This window comes from Catharus ustulatus, chromosome 11, assembly GCF_009819885.2.
Source record: "Catharus ustulatus isolate bCatUst1 chromosome 11, bCatUst1.pri.v2, whole genome shotgun sequence".
NCBI lineage: Eukaryota > Metazoa > Chordata > Aves > Passeriformes > Turdidae > Catharus > Catharus ustulatus.
This window is the reverse complement of record NC_046231.1, coordinates 12,325,212-12,345,689: the sequence shown is the minus strand read 5'-3', so window position 1 is coordinate 12,345,689 and position 20,478 is coordinate 12,325,212. Positions and strand designations below refer to the sequence as shown.

Genomic DNA, 20,478 nt, shown 5'->3' with positions numbered 1-20,478 from the left:
TTGGTTTGGGTTCATGACTTCATTTGTCTATAAAGGTGCTATTTATTTTTGCATCTAGTTAATGCTGTGTGGAGTCAAATTTGAACAAGTTTTGTCATCTCCCTTTAATATCCTTCTCATCTGAATGCTGTTCAAGGGCTTCTTTAAATGCTGTCTATCTAATGTGTTTTGGAATTCATGTTTATTTATAGAAGGGAGTATGAAAAGGGTGAGCTTTTCAGAAGTGACTCTATTCCCCCTGTGTTTTAGAATTCAGTATAATTTTAAATGCAAAAGGAAATCTTAAAAAGCAGAAGCACTGAAATGTCTTGGCAGGAAACCACAGAGATTTGGAACTCTGAAATGCTGCTGGTGCCAGGTGTACCAATGCAACAAACATTTTTCTATTCCTTGGAATAAAGCCCTGAGCAGTGGCACTTTTGGTGCCATTATTTTGGATGATTATTCAGCAGGATGCTGTGTTGAAGGCCAGTCATGTGCAGCTGCTGTCATGTAACTTGTGTTTTCTCAGTCACTGTCAAGAGCAATTCAGACATTGAACTTAAGAAAGGGTAGAACCATTGGTTTTATATATATGTGGAATATATAAATGGAAGAAAAATACATTATCTGTGTCTCCAGATTGCTTCCAAATCTCTTCTAGTGGCAACATGACAAAAGTATGTTTTCCTTGAAACTAATTTGTGAACTCTGGGCAGTAGGATAAGGATCTGTCTTACTTGGAGTCTGCAGCACTTGACACATTTCATACTGAAAGTTCTATGGATCTACAGAAAACCAAATAAATACATCTCCTGTTGTTACTAGTCATACTGAGGATAATTACTTCAGTATGTGACAGGGTCAGCATTTTCTTCAGAAATTAATGATTTTGGAGTTTGTTGTGTTCTGTGGAAATCCAGAACAGTATTTGAATGTGTCTACCTTAGGTTTCTCAGGTTTCTATGCTTTTAAAAACTGAACTTCAAGGCCTTTTTGACTATCTCTGTTTTGAATAATTTTAGTTAATGAATACCAATTCTTTTTTTTTTCCAGTCACCCAGCATGGGCACCCTGATGGGGGTGTATTTGCCATGCATGCAGAATATCTTTGGGGTTATTCTCTTCCTTCGGCTGACTTGGATGGTGGGGATGGCTGGAGTCCTTCAGTCCTTCCTGATTGTATTGCTCTGCTGCTGTTGTGTAAGTACTTTTGTCACATGTATTACTGTACATAACCTCTGTGCAACCACTGAGAAACCTGGGGAGGCAGCACTGTAGGTGCTGGTGTAAAGAAAAGTCAGATTTAAGCCAGGCTACTTTGCCATGTTCATAGCTGCAGGATTTTTTCTTTTTTTCAATTACTTCTAAACTGGCAAATTGTAATGTAAATACACTCTTATGAAGAGTGTTGGTTCAGCAAATAGCTGTTTTCCAAGCCTGCCCCAGGTAAGGGCTGCCTGCTTTGCTGGACCAGCCTTGGTTGGAATCCCAGCTGTGCAGATGGAGGAGCACCTGTGCTCTGTTATCTTGCCTTGTCTGCAGACACCCACTGTTTGACCTGATAAAGCAGGGGCCATCTCTCAAACAGAAGTCTAACAGCTCAGTGATTAAATTCCTGCTACCCTTGTTTTCTTTTCGATAATGACAGGCAGAATAAATAGAAATGCTGTGTCTTATATGCAGTGGCAGCTTTATTTTATCAAGAAATAAGTTATGTTTTAAAAAAATGTTGTTGACACAATTACTTCCTTTTCCCTGTTTTCCCCAGACCATGTTGACAACCATATCAATGAGTGCAATTGCCACGAACGGTGTTGTTCCAGGTAAGTGTGGTTAGCTAATGTCTCAGTTGTGTTAGAAAGGTAAAAAAACCTCTAAAACCTAAGTTACTATAAGCTGTTAACATGATTTTATTCTAGAGAAATTTGTTTAATCCAGAATACAAAGCCTGAATTCATATCTAGTATTTCTTCTTGTTACCAATCAGGCTCAAAAACAATTTATTTAGTTTTTACCTTTGTGCTAGCAAAAAAGATACTTCAGTTGAACCTCAAAATAGCATATACAGTATATACAATTCTGTTGTGTTCTTTCTGTGAATATTTAAACATTTATAGCATTCAATCATAATTTCTCTGACATTTCTTGTTTCACAGCTGGTGGCTCCTATTTCATGATATCTAGGTCATTGGGGCCAGAGTTTGGTGGAGCTGTGGGGCTGTGTTTTTATTTGGGAACAACATTTGCAGGAGCCATGTATATCCTTGGTGCCATTGAGATTTTATTGGTGAGTAATCCTGCTTTAAAAACAAATTACATATAGAAAGTGCCCCAGTACTCTTGTCCCATATTTACATGCACATTTACAGGAGGAGACTGGAAGGTCTCCAGTTCCTTGGTGTCCAGTTCTTTAGCTCTAGTGCTTCCCTTTGGAAGCTGCACACTCTGAGTATGCAGCCTGGGAGCTTTTCTGACAGCACAGATGAAAGTGTGACTTAATCCAAGACTCAAGCTCATCTTTGATAGAGTTGGCTCAATTATACAGCTGACATACAAAGGGCTGTTGTCTCTTGACTTTTCCTGTAAAAGATTCCCAGTGAAGAGCATGCTGCAGAATGCAAAGTGATTTACATTTCTGGTACAGGCATACAATCCCAGACAGGGCTTTTTGCTGGTTTTCCTCCAGCTCACTTCTGCTTCCTCTTGTTTCAGACATACATTGTGCCACAAGCAGCAATTTTCCATCCATCTGGTGCCCACGATGCATCCAGTGCCATGCTGAACAACATGAGGGTCTATGGCACTGTGTTCCTCATCCTCATGGCAGTGGTGGTGTTCGTAGGTGTGAAGTATGTGAACAAATTTGCTTCCCTCTTCTTGGCCTGTGTAGTAATATCCATCCTGTCCATTTATGCTGGAGCTATCAAGTCCATCTTCGATCCACCTGAATTTCCGTGAGTACTGTTCCTGCAGGGGGCTGTGGCTCTGCCTGTGCCTCTGGAAGCTGGGCTTTAATCTGGGTTACTTAAAGCTTGTACACATTGTTGAAGGTACCCTTTTTGTGAATGACTTCCATTACTTTTAGCTGTGTATAACGACAGTGTGCTAAAATGAACATATTATTACACTTTTTAAGCAGTTTTGGTTTGTGGTGAGGCTGATGGAGGCTGACACTGCTCTGCTTCCTGCAAAGGCAGTCCAGGTTGGGATTTGAGTGATGTTGCTGGGTTATTTGAGCTCTTGGGGAGCAGTTTAGCAGGTCCCTTTTCCCCAGGACAGTCAGACACCACGGGCTGCCTTTGTGGTTGGAAACTCCTGGTGTGGTCAGCTCCTTGCTGAGACACTGGGCACCTCTTGGGAGTGTGATGTGGAGCTGTGTGAGGCTCCAGAAAAGCTCTCCCTGCTCTGTGAGCAACCTGCCCTGGACCCAGCATCCTTGGCGTGCCAAACGTGGAATCGGCTTCTTAACTGGGAGCTGGAGCAGCAGAAATGTGGATGGGTGTGTTTTACCAGGAATGCAAACTGTGTTTTCTGATACTGCTGACAAGAGATGCATGGAATGGAAATAGAGGAGTTGGATCTGCATAATTATTCACCTCTTGAAATGCTTTGACCATAGCTAAGTACTTGCAGCCCTCAAGTGTTCCCTTTGGATATTCAAGGCCCAGTGATTACAGTGTTTTACAACAGTGAAGGTTTACAGCAGTAAAAGTAAAACAGTGTCTCTGCATCCCCCTCATTATCTCTTAGATTGTTCATGAATGTTTTCCCTATCTTTCTTCTTGGACTGTATTCCTCTTTTTTTTTTTTCTGAAGTAACAAGAGAGTGTGTTTATTTTTAATTTTGTAGGGGAAGGCTTCTTGGAATTTACAGTTCACAGGCTTGCAAACCATGCAAAAACAGCCCAGGGTTTTCTATTTTTCTGTCTTCAGTGATAAATAAGACCTGTGAAACAATTAAAGTTAATTAAAATTAAATTAGAAGAAACTTTATTTTCCTGTGGGTTTTCTAATAGTGGAAAGAAAAGCTGAATGAACTTTTAGTAGCAGGAACCTGTTACATCTTGTGGAATTGTCTTTGGACAAGTGGATTAAAAATTTTTCAGTGCTGAAATAAATGATGTTTGTGGTTAGATGAAACACAACAGGCAGTGGAGGATTTTAGCAATTAGGCACAGTATCTGCTAATGAGAAGAACCTTTGCTTATTGTGATTTTAATGTGTTCCTAATTCTGAATCTAAAATGTCTATCTTGCAATTCAAGCATTGCAATATAGAAACAGGGTTAATGAGATTCCAAATATCTTTAAATATTCTAAATGTTTAGTAATTTGAATTCTAGTTGTCTTCACATTTCTTCCACTCCAGTTGCTCTGTTGAATAAACAAAAGGAAACCAACCCCAAACAACAAAAAAAACCAGAAATTATCCTTATTGTTCCTTTTTATTGTCTAAGAGAAATCAATCAAATTCCATAATCAAAAAAGTAGCTTTATACTTCTGGCCCTTAAAGGGAACAGATGCAGTCTTTGTCATGCTACAGCCGTCCTTTTGAAGGTGAGAAATGATGTAGCACAGTAGAGCCACTTGAAGTTCCCACATGATATAAAAGAATAAATAGGGGCAAGTGTGGATTTCCTTTTCCCAGTGACATCCATCCAATAACTCTGGTGTTCATGTTTCCCTTCCAGGATCTGCATGTTGGGCAACAGGACTCTGTCAAGAGATCAGTTTGATGTTTGTGCCAAAACTGTAGTTAAGGATAACATAACTGTGGCCTCTAAGCTTTGGGAGCTCTTCTGCCACAGCACAAACTTAACCACCGAGCACTGTGATGAATATTTCCTGATGAACAATGTCTCAGAGATAGCAGGAATTCCAGGAGCTGCTAGTGGCATTTTAATAGGTATGTTAGAACTTTTTTTTTTTTTCCTTAAAGAGGAGGCATGCTGAGCAGCTGAAATGGGTCAAACTCTTCCCTGCTGGGTAAGAAAAAAGGAATGAAGAAATGTAATTACAGTGAAGAAAATTATCTTCAATAAAGTCCAGTCTCATAACCTTTAAAAAGAGGAGATAAAACTTTTGTCCTGATACAGTACTTATCTCCTGTAAAATTGATTCAATTTCCCTTGTTCATCTCATAATTTCAGCATGAAGTCAGCTGTGATTTTAAGTTATACTAGCATGAATAATAGCATTATTAAAATTTTTCAGAACTCTGTAGTGACAGCTCTGTACTTTAGACAGGTTAAGATTATGCTCTGAAAGATAAGACTACTTGTATAGAAATAGTGTGTCTCCTTCTTTGCCCACTCCTGAATAAAATATAATTGAAAAGTGTTCATTATGGAAATGAACACCAGAGAGCAGCTGCTTTGTGCAGGTGCTGAGTGCTGAAGGTTCCCATTCTCACAGAAACCAGCAGTCTGGTTTCTAAGATTACAAGAGGGCACAGCATTTGTTAGCCAAATTTCAAATGCCAAACATATAATTCTGTAATTGTTCCACTGACTGAAGTGCAAACTTTCTGTCTAGAAATCTGGTCAATATTGCTGCTTTGCTTTCTCTGAGCCACTGTGTGGCTCATAAGAGTATTCAGTGTATTTCCTTGGGTTGAAATAGGTATGAGGTTAAAAGAATGTTACATTTAGTAGTGGAGTTTAAGTTGCTTAGACTTCTGTAGTCTGTTGATACATATTTGTGGTTTTCCTGTGTTGATTTGTAATCCTCATTTGTAAACCCATTACAATGAGAACAGGTTTGAACTGAAACATGCTTTTTTTTTTTTTCTGTGGTGTGACAATAACCTTGAAGACAACTTATGGAGCAATTATTTGGAGAAAGGAGAGATACTGGAGAGGGCACATCAGCCCTCTGTGGATGTGGCAGGCCAGAAGAACAACCTGCACCTGTACGTGCTTTCCGACATCACCACGTCCTTCATGGTGCTGGTTGGCATCTTCTTCCCTTCAGTGACAGGTGAGAGTGCTGGCTCAGGGGTCCCTGGGGCTCTGGGCTTCCTCCTGCCCTGTGTCTTACCTGCCTGTCCCTGCAGGTATCATGGCTGGTTCAAACAGATCAGGGGACCTCAAGGATGCACAGAAATCCATCCCTGTTGGAACGATTCTCGCCATTGTCACCACATCTCTAGTCTGTATCCTTTTAAAATTACTGGAGTGCTGGTACATTACAGCTGATTTCTGCAACTGCCTTCAGCTCACCAAATTGTCAGTGCAAGTATGATCAGTGGAAAAAAAAACCCAAAAACAACAACAGAACATTAATCCTTGAGCTGAAATTATAATTATCCTGTGACTTTCCATCCCCCTTTGTGTGGTGGGTTCTTTTCTTTTGCATTCCCATTGCTGTTCTTTGCTACACAGTGATGTATAACTTTTCAGGCTGGTGGTGTACTTGGAGATTTATTTTTAGGTTGCAGTGAAACATTAAGATGAGGGGAGGCTTTAATGGGAGAGTTCATAAATTTCAGTTCTATGTTTTTTTAAAAAAAAAGCTTTTCTTTGGAGTGACTTTAAGGAGTATAGGTTTTCCTGAACATTTTAGAACAAGATAAACTGGAGTCAGAAATTAGACTGAATGTTCCCAAGTGTTTTTTCAGCTCTTCAGGGCTTAGGACAACAGGAGCTTTGCTTACAAAAGACTGTCTTCATCTCTGCTCTCCTGCTAGAGAAGAGATGAGCCAAGATCTTTCAGCTTTATCTGGCTCTTGGTGTTCTAAAGGACAATTTATCAACATAGAAAATTAAAAAAAAAAAGTCAAAAGAGCTCTCTGAGTCAGTCTCACCCAAAGGGCAGCTGGCTGGGATGGTGACTCTCCTGGAAATTCTGCTGTTTCATGCCTGTTCTTTGCCAAAACTTGCCCAGCTGTAAATCAGCATGCAGCTTGTTGTCCCAGCTCCTTAGGAGTGCAGCCTTTCCCTGCTGTCACTTTGGGAGCTGACCCTGTACCAAGAAGCAGCATTTCCTGTGGAATCATGAATATTAAACAGGGCACAGCCTCAACCCCAGCTCTGCTGCAGCTCAGGCCTCTCCCATGGGTAACTGGATGTGTCCATGGCCATGTGCCACCCTGGGGAGGCTGGCACTGTCACCCTCAGGAGCATGTTTCTCCTTTTATTGCACTTTGTAACTTATAGTTGCATTTCAGGGGTAGAATTCAAGATTTAATCATTTGAGTGAGCTTAATTCACAAGATCACAAACTTTACTGGAGTGCCAGGTCCAAAAAGCCTGAGGTATTTTGTACTCCCCAGTGCAGAAGTAGTACAGTTAGTCACAAATCTGATAGCCAAAGACTTATTGGTGATGTGAATGTCAGCAGAGATACAAAAAAAAAAGAATGTGCAAGGTAATGGTTTTCTGTATGTTCAAAATATCTTCAGACACAGGAGGAGAGAGAAAAGAAAGATTTTAATGTCAACTTCTGTACTAGCAGAAGATTAAATTGACATTTTTGTATAAAAATGCTTAATTAGATTATTTCCTCCTTTATCATAGCATTTAAACCTGTCCTTTTTTAAAAACTGAAACTTAGAAGAACCTTTCCCTGTAACATTAGAAGGTTTATGTGAGCAGTGAGACATTAATTTCCTTGCCAGTTTTGCCCTGTACTTGTGGAGAAGCTGGAGTGCCATGGGATGGAGGCACATACTGTCCTTTCCACAATACCTTCATGTGCCATGTCTAATAAATTCTGCTTCCTTAGCACACTCTGTCCTCCAGATTTCAGCTGTGTGTTGCTGTTTGGAGCCTGCATAGAAGGTGTTGTCCTGAGAGATAAGTAAGTGTTGCTGCTTTATTGCTCTCCTTTGTTTTTCTTTTTTTTGCAGTGTAGGTATGTTCTTGCCTGTCAGTCTGCATGCCCTACTCCTCTCCTTGTTATTTTTTAATGTTTTAAATGAAAAAAATAATATTATTTTTACTTCTGAGTGCCTTTTAAACCACATTTGTATGTAAATGGTAAAGACTGTTTTTGGCATATTCTTATATTCCATTTGATGTTCAGTGGCAGGGCACCCTCAGATTTTCCATCTTGTGTCTTAGTTCTTGCATTTTTTTGGTGATAGTAAAAAATAATGTTGTGATATTCATACAAGAATTTAAAAATATGTATAATAAAATGTTGAAATCAAGCTGCAGACACTTCTGTCTATCAGAAGTAGCTCAGATTATTTGCTACTTTGTGTTTTCTAGTTAAGAAAATAATACAGTACAGCGTATTAAAATTATGGTATTATTGATAATGGTATTTAAATGACATGTTAAAACTGACCTGAAAACCCCAAACATGAGTCTCAAAACAGTCCTTAGAATAGGAATGCCTGGGTGTGTTCTGCCTGCAGGTTTGGTGATGCAGTGAACAAGAACTTGGTGGTGGGCACCCTGTCCTGGCCCTCGCCCTGGGTCATCGTCATCGGCTCCTTCTTCTCCACCTGCGGGGCAGGTCTGCAGAGCCTCACCGGGGCACCCCGCCTGCTGCAGGCCATAGCCAAGGACAACATCATCCCTTTCCTCTGGGTCTGTAACCTCCAAAGGCTTTCTGCTCGCTCTGCCCCACCTGCTGTCTGACTTCATGCTGTTAAAATCAGATTTATTCTCCCCAGTTTGTCCAGTGCTGAAGTGAGGGGCAGTATTTTTTATTTTGGGTTTTTTTCTCTTGTTGAAAACAAAGAATACTTTTAAAGATTTTTAACTAGACTTGTGGGATAATTTTATCAAGAAGTCAAACATTTAACTCTGTGAAGCATGGCAAGATATGCTTAATGTTTCTGTTTCTTCAGATCTTTGGTCATGGAAAAGCGAATGGTGAACCAACGTGGGCTCTGCTGTTAACAGCATTAATTGCTGAGCTAGGAATCCTTATTGCTTCCCTTGACATGGTGGCTCCCATCCTCTCAATGTAAGAAACAGCCTGGTTGCTATCTTGGGGGGGAGGGGAATAGAATACTATTGAATTTTGCTAGTTTGACTTTCAGAACATCTTAAATCAGTAAAGCAAATTTCCAGAGCCTGAGTTCCACTTCTGTAATTTTTATGAATCCTCTGACTTCAGGCTCTACATATAAATCTTTTTGTTTCTGATCTGGAGTATTCTGTGAATAAGCAAGTTTTTATTATACTTTTATTTGGTTTGGAACAAAGACAGCATTAACAGATCTAATTTGATCCAGTTAAAAAATTGCTCTAGCTTCTTTATGCTGATGGTTCAGGCTGATAAAAATCACAGGGGTAGGGGGACAGGGCAGTGGGAGTTTGACCTGAAATCAATCATGTAATTATAATACATACCAGGATCTGTAAATGTGCATGCTAAAAGGTTTTGCACTTTTGTTTTGCAGGTTTTTCTTGATGTGTTACCTCTTTGTTAATCTTGCATGTGCAGTCCAGACTCTTCTGCGAACCCCGAACTGGCGGCCCCGCTTTAAATACTACCACTGGTGAGTGAAGGGCTGGCACCTCTCTGAGCCTGCAATCTGCACTTGAGAACCTTCTCTAGGAGCACAGGGAGCATCTTGTATTTCTCTGGGTATCAGCTGTACACAAGAGCCAGACTCAGATATGTCATGGCACAAGAGTTTCATTTTAACAACAGGATACTAAAACTGGTGGGACTCAGGAGACCCACTGGAGGCTTTACTTTCACTGCCAGTTCAGCATAGACAGTTTAAAGAAAAAAGAGCAAGAATGTGACTGACTTGTTTTTTAAGTTTTTCTGCCCCACTACTTATTAATGCCTTTGCTTTCTGTTTCAGGGCCCTCTCATTTTTAGGCATGAGTATTTGCCTGGCACTGATGTTCATTTCATCATGGTACTATGCCTTGGTAGCTATGCTTATTGCAGGCATGATTTACAAATACATTGAATACCAAGGGTAAGTATTGACTGGGTAAGGAAGAGGCTGGATCTGTTTAATGAATTATCTTCATGTCTTCATGTTTGGTAAAGGAGCTGTCAGAGAGGACTTGGAGGGATTCCCTTATTAGTTGATTTTTGTTTTCATTATTTTACTGAGTCACTGCTAAGCAAAAGCCCCTGAAGCACTTTGCTGTTGAGCCTCTAAAGGTGCTATATGAAATGTGAATCACAGGAAGTAGAAAACTGGTTGGGACCTATCTGCTGTGTACTGCACATGATTATTTCAGGCCCAGAACAGCTGATGCCAACCATTATATTCCAATTTATCTGGTGCAAAGTTCTGTCTGGAACAGTCCTTGAAAAGTTGAATCTGCTGCTTGGGTTGCTGGAGATCAGCGTTGAATGGAGTCAGGCTGTAGTGTGGCTTTATAACTTAGTTTGACCTGATGTTTGTGTATGTTTGGGAAACCTTCTCTAGTGTTGATTACAAATTAAGCCCAGAATGGTGCTTCATCACATATATTTTACTGAAACATTTTCACTTTCCTCATGTGATCCGTGATACTGCAGATATTAATGTACAAATTATAAATGTGGATGGATATGTGCTATGTGTCACGTTATTACACTCTGTAAGGTGCTCAGATCTCTCTAGCCTGACTGTGGGAGTGCAGTTAGGTGGAACCTGGCTGACCTGTGTGTTCTCCACAGTGCAGAGAAGGAGTGGGGCGACGGCATCCGGGGGCTGTCGCTGAGCGCAGCGCGGTACGCCTTGCTCAGGCTGGAGGAGGGCCCCCCTCACACCAAGAACTGGAGGTACTCACCTTGGGCTGATGGAATGGCTGTCATGGTTATCTGCTCACACCAGAGCAGTTCAGCTGGACTCTAAACAAGATGTGTGAATGAATTCAAATGCCCAGAATATTAAAAGAAGTGTTGAATTTGCAGTGAGCTGTCCTGTCACTGCCCAGCCTTGCTGTGTGGATCCTGTATGGGCAGAGCTTTAGTGCCCTTTGGATCTTTAACTGGGCTCCAAATTGGTGAATTCAGAGGTGGAACCTGGGGAAACTGGAGGTCTCTGAGTACAGAGGTGTAGTGGCCAGGAAATGAACAGTGGCCAACATTATTCCTTCTGATTTCATTTTTACTGTTGAAAACAGATTAAGTGGGCAAGAGCCCTTCTCTTGGTTGGGCACTGCACAACCCTTGGGCTCTGAACAAAAGCAGTAGGAGTTTTATAAATATTTTTATCCTTGCTCAGCCAGACAGAATGCAACTTGATTGATTGTGTAGCAGTACCTGAAGGAACAGAAGGCAGGTGGGATCTGTGTTTAGATGAAAATATTTGTGTTTTCCATGTGCCAGGTTTCTGGATGCAGAATACAGATATTTTCTTGGCACAAGTATCCCGATAGATCTGGGAGAACAGCCCTACAGTATGTACTGTGTGCTCCAACAGTACTTAAAAGAGCCCTGAAAAACATGCCTGTAAATAAAACACTAATGCAAGCCTCTCAAGCTGAGTATATCAGCAGGTTTTTTACTGTCAGCACAATGCAGCAGCAGAATTCCCACAGTTTCATATCTGCTTTTAACTGAGAGAAACAAAATATTCAGTAAAACCCCTCAAATGTGTGAGGTACAGAAGGAATGTTTCAGAGTTAATATACAAATACAATATAAGTGATGAGAGGCAGATTTTTACATCTGTTATTGTTAAAGCTTTATTTTAAAAATATGTTGTCATTTTTATTTTCTGCAGGCCTCAGTTGCTGGTGCTTCTGAAACTTGATGAAGATTTGCATGTAAAATACCCTAGACTGTTAACATTTGCATCCCAGCTGAAAGCTGGTAAAGGTTTGACTATCATAGGATCAGTCATCCAAGGGAATTTCTTGGAAACTTATGGAGAAGCCCAGGCTGCTGAGCAGGTGAGCGTCCTAAATCCTGAAATAGAAAGGGGTGAGTGGGCAGATAATGCAAAATCTTGTTTCCTAATCATATGTGGAAAAAAGCATCTTAATAAGGCTTCCATGAAACACAGAACAAGTTCAGCAGCACCACAACTGTTCAGTAAAGGACTTGCATACGTGTTTCAGCTGCCAGTTGTGCCTTTGGGAATGCAAGATCAATGCTCATGTTTGCAAACAGCCTTACTGCACAAAACTCTCTTCATTTATAGGAAATAATTACTGTAGGAGTTTCTGTGTGCTGCTTGATGGAGGGAAGAGGAGTATTTAGTTTTGTGAATATTCCAAGTGAAAAGTTTTTTATTGGAAGAGTGATCAAGTACTGGAATTGTCTGCCTGGGGAGGTGGCAGAGTCACCATCTCTTTTTAAGAAAAGATTGGGTGTGACATTTGGTGCCATGGTTTAGTTGAGTTGTTAGGGCATGGACTAGACTTGATATTAAAAGTCTTTTCCAACCTTGTGATTCTATGATTCTATGATTTTTAAACCTAGCAAATATGTTCTTTTTTAGTGTGTTGATAAATTAATTGCAAAAGGCATTGAAGGATGCTCCTGAAATTTTTAAAATAAATTAGTTAATCTTCCTCATTGTGTATATATGCCATTATAGCCCTGTTTACATTTGTACAGTATTAGCATATTTTTTTCTTCCTTAGAAGCTTTTTCTGTAGGAAAATTGTTACAAAAGGAAAACTAATTAATGGGCTATGTGTTGATCAAGTTTATTTAAATGCAAGGTATACTTAATGGTGTGTGGGATTTGGTGCTTGTAGTTGTAAATTTAATATAACACAGCATGTTACATGGGAATCTGAAACTGGAAATCCAAATGAAGTCGATTTGCCTTGAGTTTAAAAAGATAAATGTTACAGGATGAGAAAATGGGAAGTAAAATAGTAACAGATATCACTGTCTTCTACTATTAATAAGAGATGATAGCACAAACCAAAAAATCCTTACTTTAATCTGTTAGAAATTATTATGTTTGGAAAGAAAATGTGTTTTAAACGAGTGGGTGTTTTCTCTTGTTTTATTAAGGAAATCTGATGAGCAGAACTTCTCATTGCAATATGCTTTACCTATGGACATGTGAAACAGGACTTTACATTGTAATCTCATGACAGAGAAATATTAGGAGTTCTTTTTAGGATGGAAAACTGAGATTTTTTTTTCCTTGTCTGTCTTGCAGACTATTAAGAATATGATGGAAATTGAGAAGGTCAAAGGATTTTGTCAAGTAGTTGTAGCCAATAAAGTTCGAGAAGGAATTGCTCACTTGATCCAGTCCTGTGGACTTGGTGGCATGAAGCACAACACTGTGGTTTTGGGCTGGCCCTATGGCTGGAGACAGAGTGAAGATCCAAGGTCTTGGAAGACATTTATAGGTGAGCTTTACAGGGTTGGTGTGATCAGGCATTGCAGATTTATTACACACATGCTACACACAGGGGATTTTAACAGAATCCTTGTAAGACTGGTTTTGAGTTTGTCTTTTTAGTATTGATGCAGAAGTACGTATTTTCTCATAAAACTGCTCAGTTTCAAATACCTGTAGGTAAGAGGCATAAGAAAGATCTTCAAAGATAAATCTAGCAGCTAAAAGTCATGTGTCTAATGAATGGTTAAAAAATTACAGGCTTGAGACCTGCTGGCTTTGTGGCAAACTTTGTTTCCTAGATAATCTCTTTTTATCACTGGTTCTAAACTCTCCTAGCACTCTCCTTGCCTCTATCTTTCTCCTTCTGCTGTGGTCCAGTTACTTAATCAAATTAGAGCAGAGCAGATGCTGTCTCCTCATACTTAGCTTTGAAGATTGCTGCTTTTTTTTGACTGTGATATAGAGCTTGTGTTCCTGCAAGTCTGCTTTATCCTGCCTTTGTCACTTGGACTGACCTGTCTGTGCAAGCCTTGCTGTACATACTTTTCTTTATTTAAGTGATGACTTTTATGGTTTGCTGACACTTGCTCATCGAGTAGCATTTTTCTACCCATAAATGACTCTTGCAGGATTTGGAAGTAACTGTGTTCTTCTCTTCCTGGGCAGGTACTGTTCGCTGCACAACTGCAGCTCATCTGGCTCTGCTGGTTCCCAAAAATGTGTCTTTCTACCCCAGCAACCACGAGCGTTACAACGAAGGCAACATTGATGTGTGGTGGATTGTGCATGATGGAGGCATGTTGATGTTGCTTCCTTTTCTTCTCAAACAGCACAAAGTAAGCAGCTGCACAGAGAATGTCCCTCACCAATTTCTGCATTCTTCAGTTTAAAGAAACGTGGTCCAGTTGTGGAGCCTGTATTGATCAATGAGAGTGGATGTGTTGCTAGGTTTCTGTTTTGTAGGGCAAAGTATTATTGGTTCAAATAACTGAGAGTTTGTGTTCCCTCCCCAGGTTTGGAGAAAATGCAAAATGAGAATTTTTACTGTTGCTCAGATGGATGATAACAGCATCCAGATGAAGAAGGATTTGGCTACTTTCCTCTATCAACTCCGTATAGAGGCAGAGGTAGAAGTGGTAGAAATGGTAAGGGAGTTGAGCCCATTTTTCACTTTATTGTGCATGTGGTGATGTCTGGCTATGATTTGATTACAAGCACAATATTTATCTTTATTTCTGCAGCACAATAGTGATATCTCAGCATATACTTACGAGAGAACTCTTATGATGGAGCAGAGATCTCAGATGTTGAGGCAAATGAGGCTGACAAAAACTGAGAGGGAAAGGGAGGTATGTCATTTGTGGTTGTTCTCAGTGGGCTGCTGAGGGGATGACACAAACTGCCTTCCTAGTAGTGTGTTATGTAGCTGCTGCTTAAATTTAACTCCTGTGCTCTGAAGATGTAAGGAAATACTTTTAGTGTAGCTATTTTTGTTTCCCAAAATTGCATGTAGTTCTTGTTTTTTTCTTTATATGGGATATCCGGTATTTGTCTCAGTTTATAGCATATCCTGTTTTCCTACTGAAGATGTCTTTCCATGTGACTATGATGTCTATGACATGTAGCTATGAAAGATGATCCATCTTTTCTGCATGTGCTTGTCAAGCTTTTGTTTTCGAGTTGTCAATTTTGGGCCGGTCTTGTTTGTTATTTCTGACCATGTCATGATGTGAGCTAGACTGATATTTTTTCTTGTATACAAGCTTCTGTCAGTCCAAATTCTGCTTGGCTTACACCCATCAAAACTGTTAAAATCAGTTTGATGTGTAAGACTTTTGGCTAGGGCAAATGCCTGGTATCACAACTCTCCTGAAGGCTAAATTGAGCAAGCAAAAGAAAAGATTCAATGGAACAAAAAGTCTAGTTTAAATAATTATTTAAAGAGCACCAGAGAGCATAAAGTTAAGTCTCTATGAGCTCACCTTGTCACTCATGTGCCCTCCAGGCTCAGCTTGTAAAGGACAGACATTCAGTAGCACGTCTGGAGAGCCTCTACTCAGATGAAGAGGATGAGGGAGACCCTGTTCCTGAGAATATCCAGATGACCTGGACAAAAGAGAAATGTGATGCTGAGAAGCGGAACCGGGGCAGTGCTGTGGGAAGCTTTAGAGATCTCATCAGCATTAAGCCGTGAGTCTTGTCTAAGTCTACACTTTGCATCCCTTGAAGCTCTTCATGTGCTGTGCTTTTATTATCTTTTGTTTCCTAATCCTTGGTCTGGACTTGTGCTTCTCAACAAAAGACAGCAGTTAGCCTCCCCAGAAATCTCTAACCAATCAGACGTGCATACATCCCTCATTACTTCACTTGGTATAGCCAAATTCTGAATTGGAACTGTTAAATCCTGTAACAACTTCCCTCCTGTCTCCCAAATACCTCAGTAAAACACACTGATAATTTCACTGATCTAATCAGAATTTAAAAGAAAAGATGATAAAAGTGTAGTGTGGACGTTTAATGCATAAAGGCAGAATCTGTGGAGATGGTGATGAATGATTTGGAAGAGCATCTGTGTGTGATAAACCCTCTGAGACGCTGCAGGAGCACTGACATGTAACAGCAGCTGTGGAACTACCATGTGTGTGCCCCCTGAAGAGTGAGAAGGAAAGGTCTATTTTGGCTTTGTGTAAAGCTGTGTGAATCTCCTGTGACTTCTTTGATGTCCTACATCTCACATGAAGAGCTCAGTCAGTTTTGCATACCTGGCAAAGGTCCAGATTTTGCTTCCTTATAAACCAGAATTCAAATCTGTTTTAGGCTGAATCATACTGAAGAGAAATTCTGCTGAATTTGGTGTTAACTACCTGTACTTTTTCCTCTTCCATGCTTTCAGAGGGTGGGAAAACTTGTAAGTTTGTTATTTAAATTAGAAGTACATTAAGATGGTTGAGAGGAAAGACTTAATTTTTTCAGCTAAAAGCAGGAAAACTGTGTGTACTGATGGAAGAAAAGGCACTAGAGTTGAGCAGCCTTAGCAATGTTTTAAAGGGAGCAGGATTAGCTACTTAAGCTAAGTATCATTGTAAATAGGATGTAACAAACTACAGGAGTTGTCCTGACGAGAACTGAGGATCGAAAACAATTCCAGTCTGCACCTGTTTTCCTAAGCAGAGTATGACACAAGCAGGAGGAAACCTTACTCATTTAGAGAAGCCCTCATTCCACACAACACTGCTAGGATGTTATTTCTGGCAGTGTCTGGGCTCTAAACAAGCCCTTTCTTGTAGCCTACACCTTCAAATCCCTGGGGAGATGCCAGTGTTAAAAATCACTTTAGAGAAAACCAAACCTTTAGTTTTCAGCTCCCTTTCCAAAACTATACAGAGCTAACAACTTACGTCCCTGCTGCTGGTTGTTTCCTCATTTCCTGTAAACATAATCTGGCCTCAGTGTTGTCCCTGCTTTTCTGAAGCTGATGTGGTGAAGACAGAGGATGTCCTTGCTCCAAATTAAATAACATGAAGTAACAGAGAGGTAATTCACAGTGGGTAAATTATTCTGTTAGCATAATAGACATGGTTCTTCCCACCGCATCTTCTTTCTGTGTATATAAATTAATTTCTTTGCAAATCTGAATATTCAGAAGAGCAACAAGGTTACTAAACAGTTTCACTCATCATGCAAATCTGAATCAATGAAAGCACAGATTCATATTTCATTTGTTTCTACTAATACTTATTTTTACTATATTAAAATGAAGACAAAAACTCAAGTGGAAAAGCCTTAAAGTATAAATATATTCTTCTTTAGATAAGTTTCTATATTGTATTTTCTTTTATATTAACAAAATAATGGTTGATTTCCTCAAAGAAGGAAACATTCCCTGGCTTGAAATCCCCAAAGGTTAATTTTGAGTTTTGTTCCTACATGAATTGTTGGTATTTTGTGTAAATATATTCCAAATAATTAGTGCTTTTACCTCTCTTTGTCTGGATTCTTATGGAGTGGAGGCATATGAGATTATGCTGCACCTATTTCCCTTTTATCCCCCAACTTCTGAACTGTGACTACTCAAGTTTGAAAGTGTGATTGAGATTTTAAAGACACCTGGAGAAAAGTGTTTGTTGTAAACAGCCAGGCAGAGAGGTTGAGTAGTGTCCTGAAGGAGAGTTAACATCCTGTAACACTCCAGAAAACCCTTACACTCAGCCTGTTCCAGCTGCCATCCTGTAAATCCCCATTATGTGACTGCAGTCTGTAGCAGCCCAGCCTTCCTCTGGGGATGCCAACTGCTGTTAACACCAAGAGGGAAGTTTGCTGCTGGGAAACGTGGGCTGAGCACGATGGTGCCAGCCTGCTGCTTGGTTCCCAGGCCATGGAGAGAGTCTGGGGGTGCTGAGTGGGCAGAGGTGCCTGTGCTGCCATGGGTCTGAGGGGTCCCAGTCACCCAGAGCCCCTCGTGCAACTGTGTTTTCATTTCTAATGCTACTCTAAATCCTCTTTATCAAGCATGCTTTTTGAAGAGCAGTGTAACTTTCTAAACTGGAGGCTTGACACCAGAGATCTTAAAACCAGCGGACTAGCTGTACCTGAGTAAATCTGAGAAATGTCTTTTGTATCTTCTTCATAAAGTTTGAAGAAAGTCACTGTGTTGAGTTGACATTTAGCAGGGTATTTAGGAGATTTGAGAATGCTTTTAAAGGACCTTTTTAATAATTCAGAGGCGTGTTTCTAACAGTAAGTCTGAATGTGCTTCCTCTGCAGGAACCAGTCTAATGTCCGAAGGATGCACACAGCAGTGAAGCTGAATGAAGTCATTGTAAATAGATCCCATGATGCCAGACTTGTGCTCCTCAACATGCCTGGTCCTCCAAAGAATACTGATGGAGATGAAAACTGTATCCTTTCAGCCAAGGCTTGGGCCACACAGAAGGTTTTTCTTTAATGTGTTCTCTTGAATTCATTTGGCCACCAGTGAGCTGTAATATGTGACAGAGTGAGTGGAGGGCACTGCCTTGTGGCTGTAAGGCAGTGATTGCTGAAAGGAGAAAGTGCCACAAACTCACAGTGTTTTGGTACTTAGAGGGGTGTTTGCACTAAGTGAGAGCAGAGCTGAGAGCTGGCCCTGGTCTAATCTCTGTGTGTTTTGGTTTTTATCTTTTGTCCTTGACTTTACTCAAACAGACATGGAGTTTCTGGAAGTCTTGACTGAAGGTCTGGAGAGGGTACTACTTGTCAGAGGCGGGGGCCGAGAGGTCATCACCATTTACTCCTGATTTAGAAGCTTCTAACCCTGCTCTACATTTACCTTCTTGGCCATTACGGACATTCCAGTTTTAAAGGGAGAAGAAAAAAAGGTTTTTTGCCTAACTTTCTCCTCATCCAGTCCTTGGTTTTCCATTTGCAACATACATATCTTTTGGGATTGCAGTATTTGTTACACCATCCACTTTGCAACATAAATTGTGAAGCTGCCACATTATTCAGTTTCTGCTTTGGTACCCCAGCATTTGTGCATGTAGTTTTAACACTAAACCTATTTTTAGTCAGCACTGCTACGTGCAGTATTTTTAGTAACTGTATGTAAAGTTAGGACATGAAAGCCAGTTACTGTAAAAAGATTTAAAAAGCTTTTTATATTAGGTTTGGGGGATAGAAGTGCATTATATAGCAGCTAGTTTCTGCTGAAGTTCAGCTATAAAGCATTTTCTAAGAGCACACTAAATTGTAAGAGAGGACTGAAAAAGCTTTCCTTTTCTGGGTTTATTTCCAGAACTAAACTCTCAGTATTGGGTAAGAATTTATACTTTTAATACATTTATTGATAGAGATTTAAATAAATTATGTTGATATAGTTGAAATTATGTATGTAGCTTGCTATAAGTTTTGTTGCTTCTGAGACTTCAGGTTGTGTGAGGCCAGATCCCTATTTATTTTTGTATTTATTTGTCAGAAATATTGGATATGCAGATGCAGACTGTTTAGGAGAGCAGAGATCTCACAATAAATTCTGAATCACCAGTGGATTGAAGGACCAGTCCTGTGGCAGTTCTTCCATGCTTTAAATTTCTTGCAGACCATCCATCACAAGTACATTGGGCATGTTGGAGTCCCGTGTAGAGCCAGTGCTCTGCTGCACGCACAGCGATGGGATTGCACTTGCACAAGTACAGGGGACCTGCTGCTTCATTGTATGCTTTGTGCCCTTAGAGGGAAGAGAAGAAAAGAAGACCCATATTAACCAATAAGTCTCTGGAGATTTTATCAAGCCCATTAAGTTGTACTTTATGTACAGAACATTCGTATTTTTTCAATAAAATGTTGCATACCTTTGAAACCCTCTCTCTGTTCTGTGTGTGAGGGTGGATTGTGCAGGAGGAGCCCCTGCCCTGCCCTGGCACTGCTGGACAACCAGGTGAGCACCAAGGGGCTGGGGCTGTGCTGGTGCTCACCCAGGGGCCACAAGTCCTGCACAGGGTTGCTGCCAGCTCAGACCAGAGCAGCTGGGTGTGTGTCTGAGGAGTGAAGAAAGGCTCTGGGGGCACTGCCAGAGCCACAGCCACACAGACCTCTGCACCTGCAGATTAGTGAACACACAGGCTGGTACCCCTCAGGATTTCTGTGTCTGGGACAGTGGTGATCCCATGCCAGGACAGGTGTGAACTAACATCCCAGGGACCTGGAAGAAAGGTGGGGAGTGGCACATTTCTGTCCTGGGGGCTCTTGCTAGGTGCTGTGCTACTTCTGCTGTGCTGGTACTCCTGGGTGTTCCACTGATCACAACATGACTCAAATCTGAGAAACTATCCAGGCTTTTATCTTGAATGACTTAATAAAGGTTCTGTTCATAGGAGTTTGATAGTTAAAGCCTGTTTGTCCTCTCTGTAAAGGACACACCTGATGGGAACAGGATGGTATTCATCTGTGCCAAGATCCCTTCAAGACAACAGCCAGGAAATACCTCTAGGGTGTGCTCTCTATTGAGTGGATTTTATTTTAACAAGCCTTTGCCGTTTTGATTTTGAAAGCCAAAACTAATGTCACACTTTCAAACCAAGGGAAAGAATAAAGCTTTCTTATTTGCAAATGCTGTGCTATTTGTACAGATTATTTTTACATCTGAGTAATGGAGTGCAAGTGTACAGAAATTTTCATAGTCAATACCTATTTGCAAACATTATTTTATAGAAGTAATACTATGAAATATTGTGTTCCTCAGACTTTTACCAAATGTGATCTCATTCAAGCACTCTGAGAAGTACATACACCTT

At 40.4% G+C, this 20,478-nt stretch overlaps 1 protein-coding gene across 5 annotated transcripts in view; it reads left to right on the top strand.

Annotated features, from left to right (window-relative positions):
• The window catches only part of SLC12A4 (solute carrier family 12 member 4), a 45,982-nt gene extending 26,438 nt beyond the window's left edge, over nt 1-19,544 (top strand). For 2 of the 5 annotated variants that reach the window (XM_033069707.2, XM_033069709.2), the window contains exons 4-25: nt 1,036-1,182; nt 1,751-1,805; nt 2,139-2,269; nt 2,695-2,936; nt 4,674-4,888; nt 5,797-5,961; nt 6,038-6,136; nt 7,725-7,782; nt 8,345-8,519; nt 8,783-8,901; nt 9,341-9,439; nt 9,755-9,874; nt 10,570-10,674; nt 11,621-11,789; nt 13,019-13,214; nt 13,874-14,043; nt 14,221-14,352; nt 14,449-14,556; nt 15,213-15,397; nt 16,101-16,115; nt 17,972-18,105; nt 18,392-19,544. In XM_033069707.2, the coding sequence (XP_032925598.2) occupies nt 1,036-1,182; nt 1,751-1,805; nt 2,139-2,269; nt 2,695-2,936; nt 4,674-4,888; nt 5,797-5,961; nt 6,038-6,136; nt 7,725-7,782; nt 8,345-8,519; nt 8,783-8,901; nt 9,341-9,439; nt 9,755-9,874; nt 10,570-10,674; nt 11,621-11,789; nt 13,019-13,214; nt 13,874-14,043; nt 14,221-14,352; nt 14,449-14,556; nt 15,213-15,397; nt 16,101-16,115; nt 17,972-18,105; nt 18,392-18,483 (2,931 nt within the window). In that variant the 3' untranslated portion in view covers nt 18,484-19,544. The remainder of the gene's footprint in view (nt 1-1,035; nt 1,183-1,750; nt 1,806-2,138; nt 2,270-2,694; nt 2,937-4,673; nt 4,889-5,796; nt 5,962-6,037; nt 6,137-7,724; nt 7,783-8,344; nt 8,520-8,782; nt 8,902-9,340; nt 9,440-9,754; nt 9,875-10,569; nt 10,675-11,620; nt 11,790-13,018; nt 13,215-13,873; nt 14,044-14,220; nt 14,353-14,448; nt 14,557-15,212; nt 15,398-16,100; nt 16,116-17,971; nt 18,106-18,391) is intronic. The other 3 variants (XM_033069708.2, XM_033069710.2, XR_004419042.2) reach the window with 2 other exon arrangements.
• The last annotated feature ends 934 nt before the right edge of the window (nt 19,545-20,478 follow it).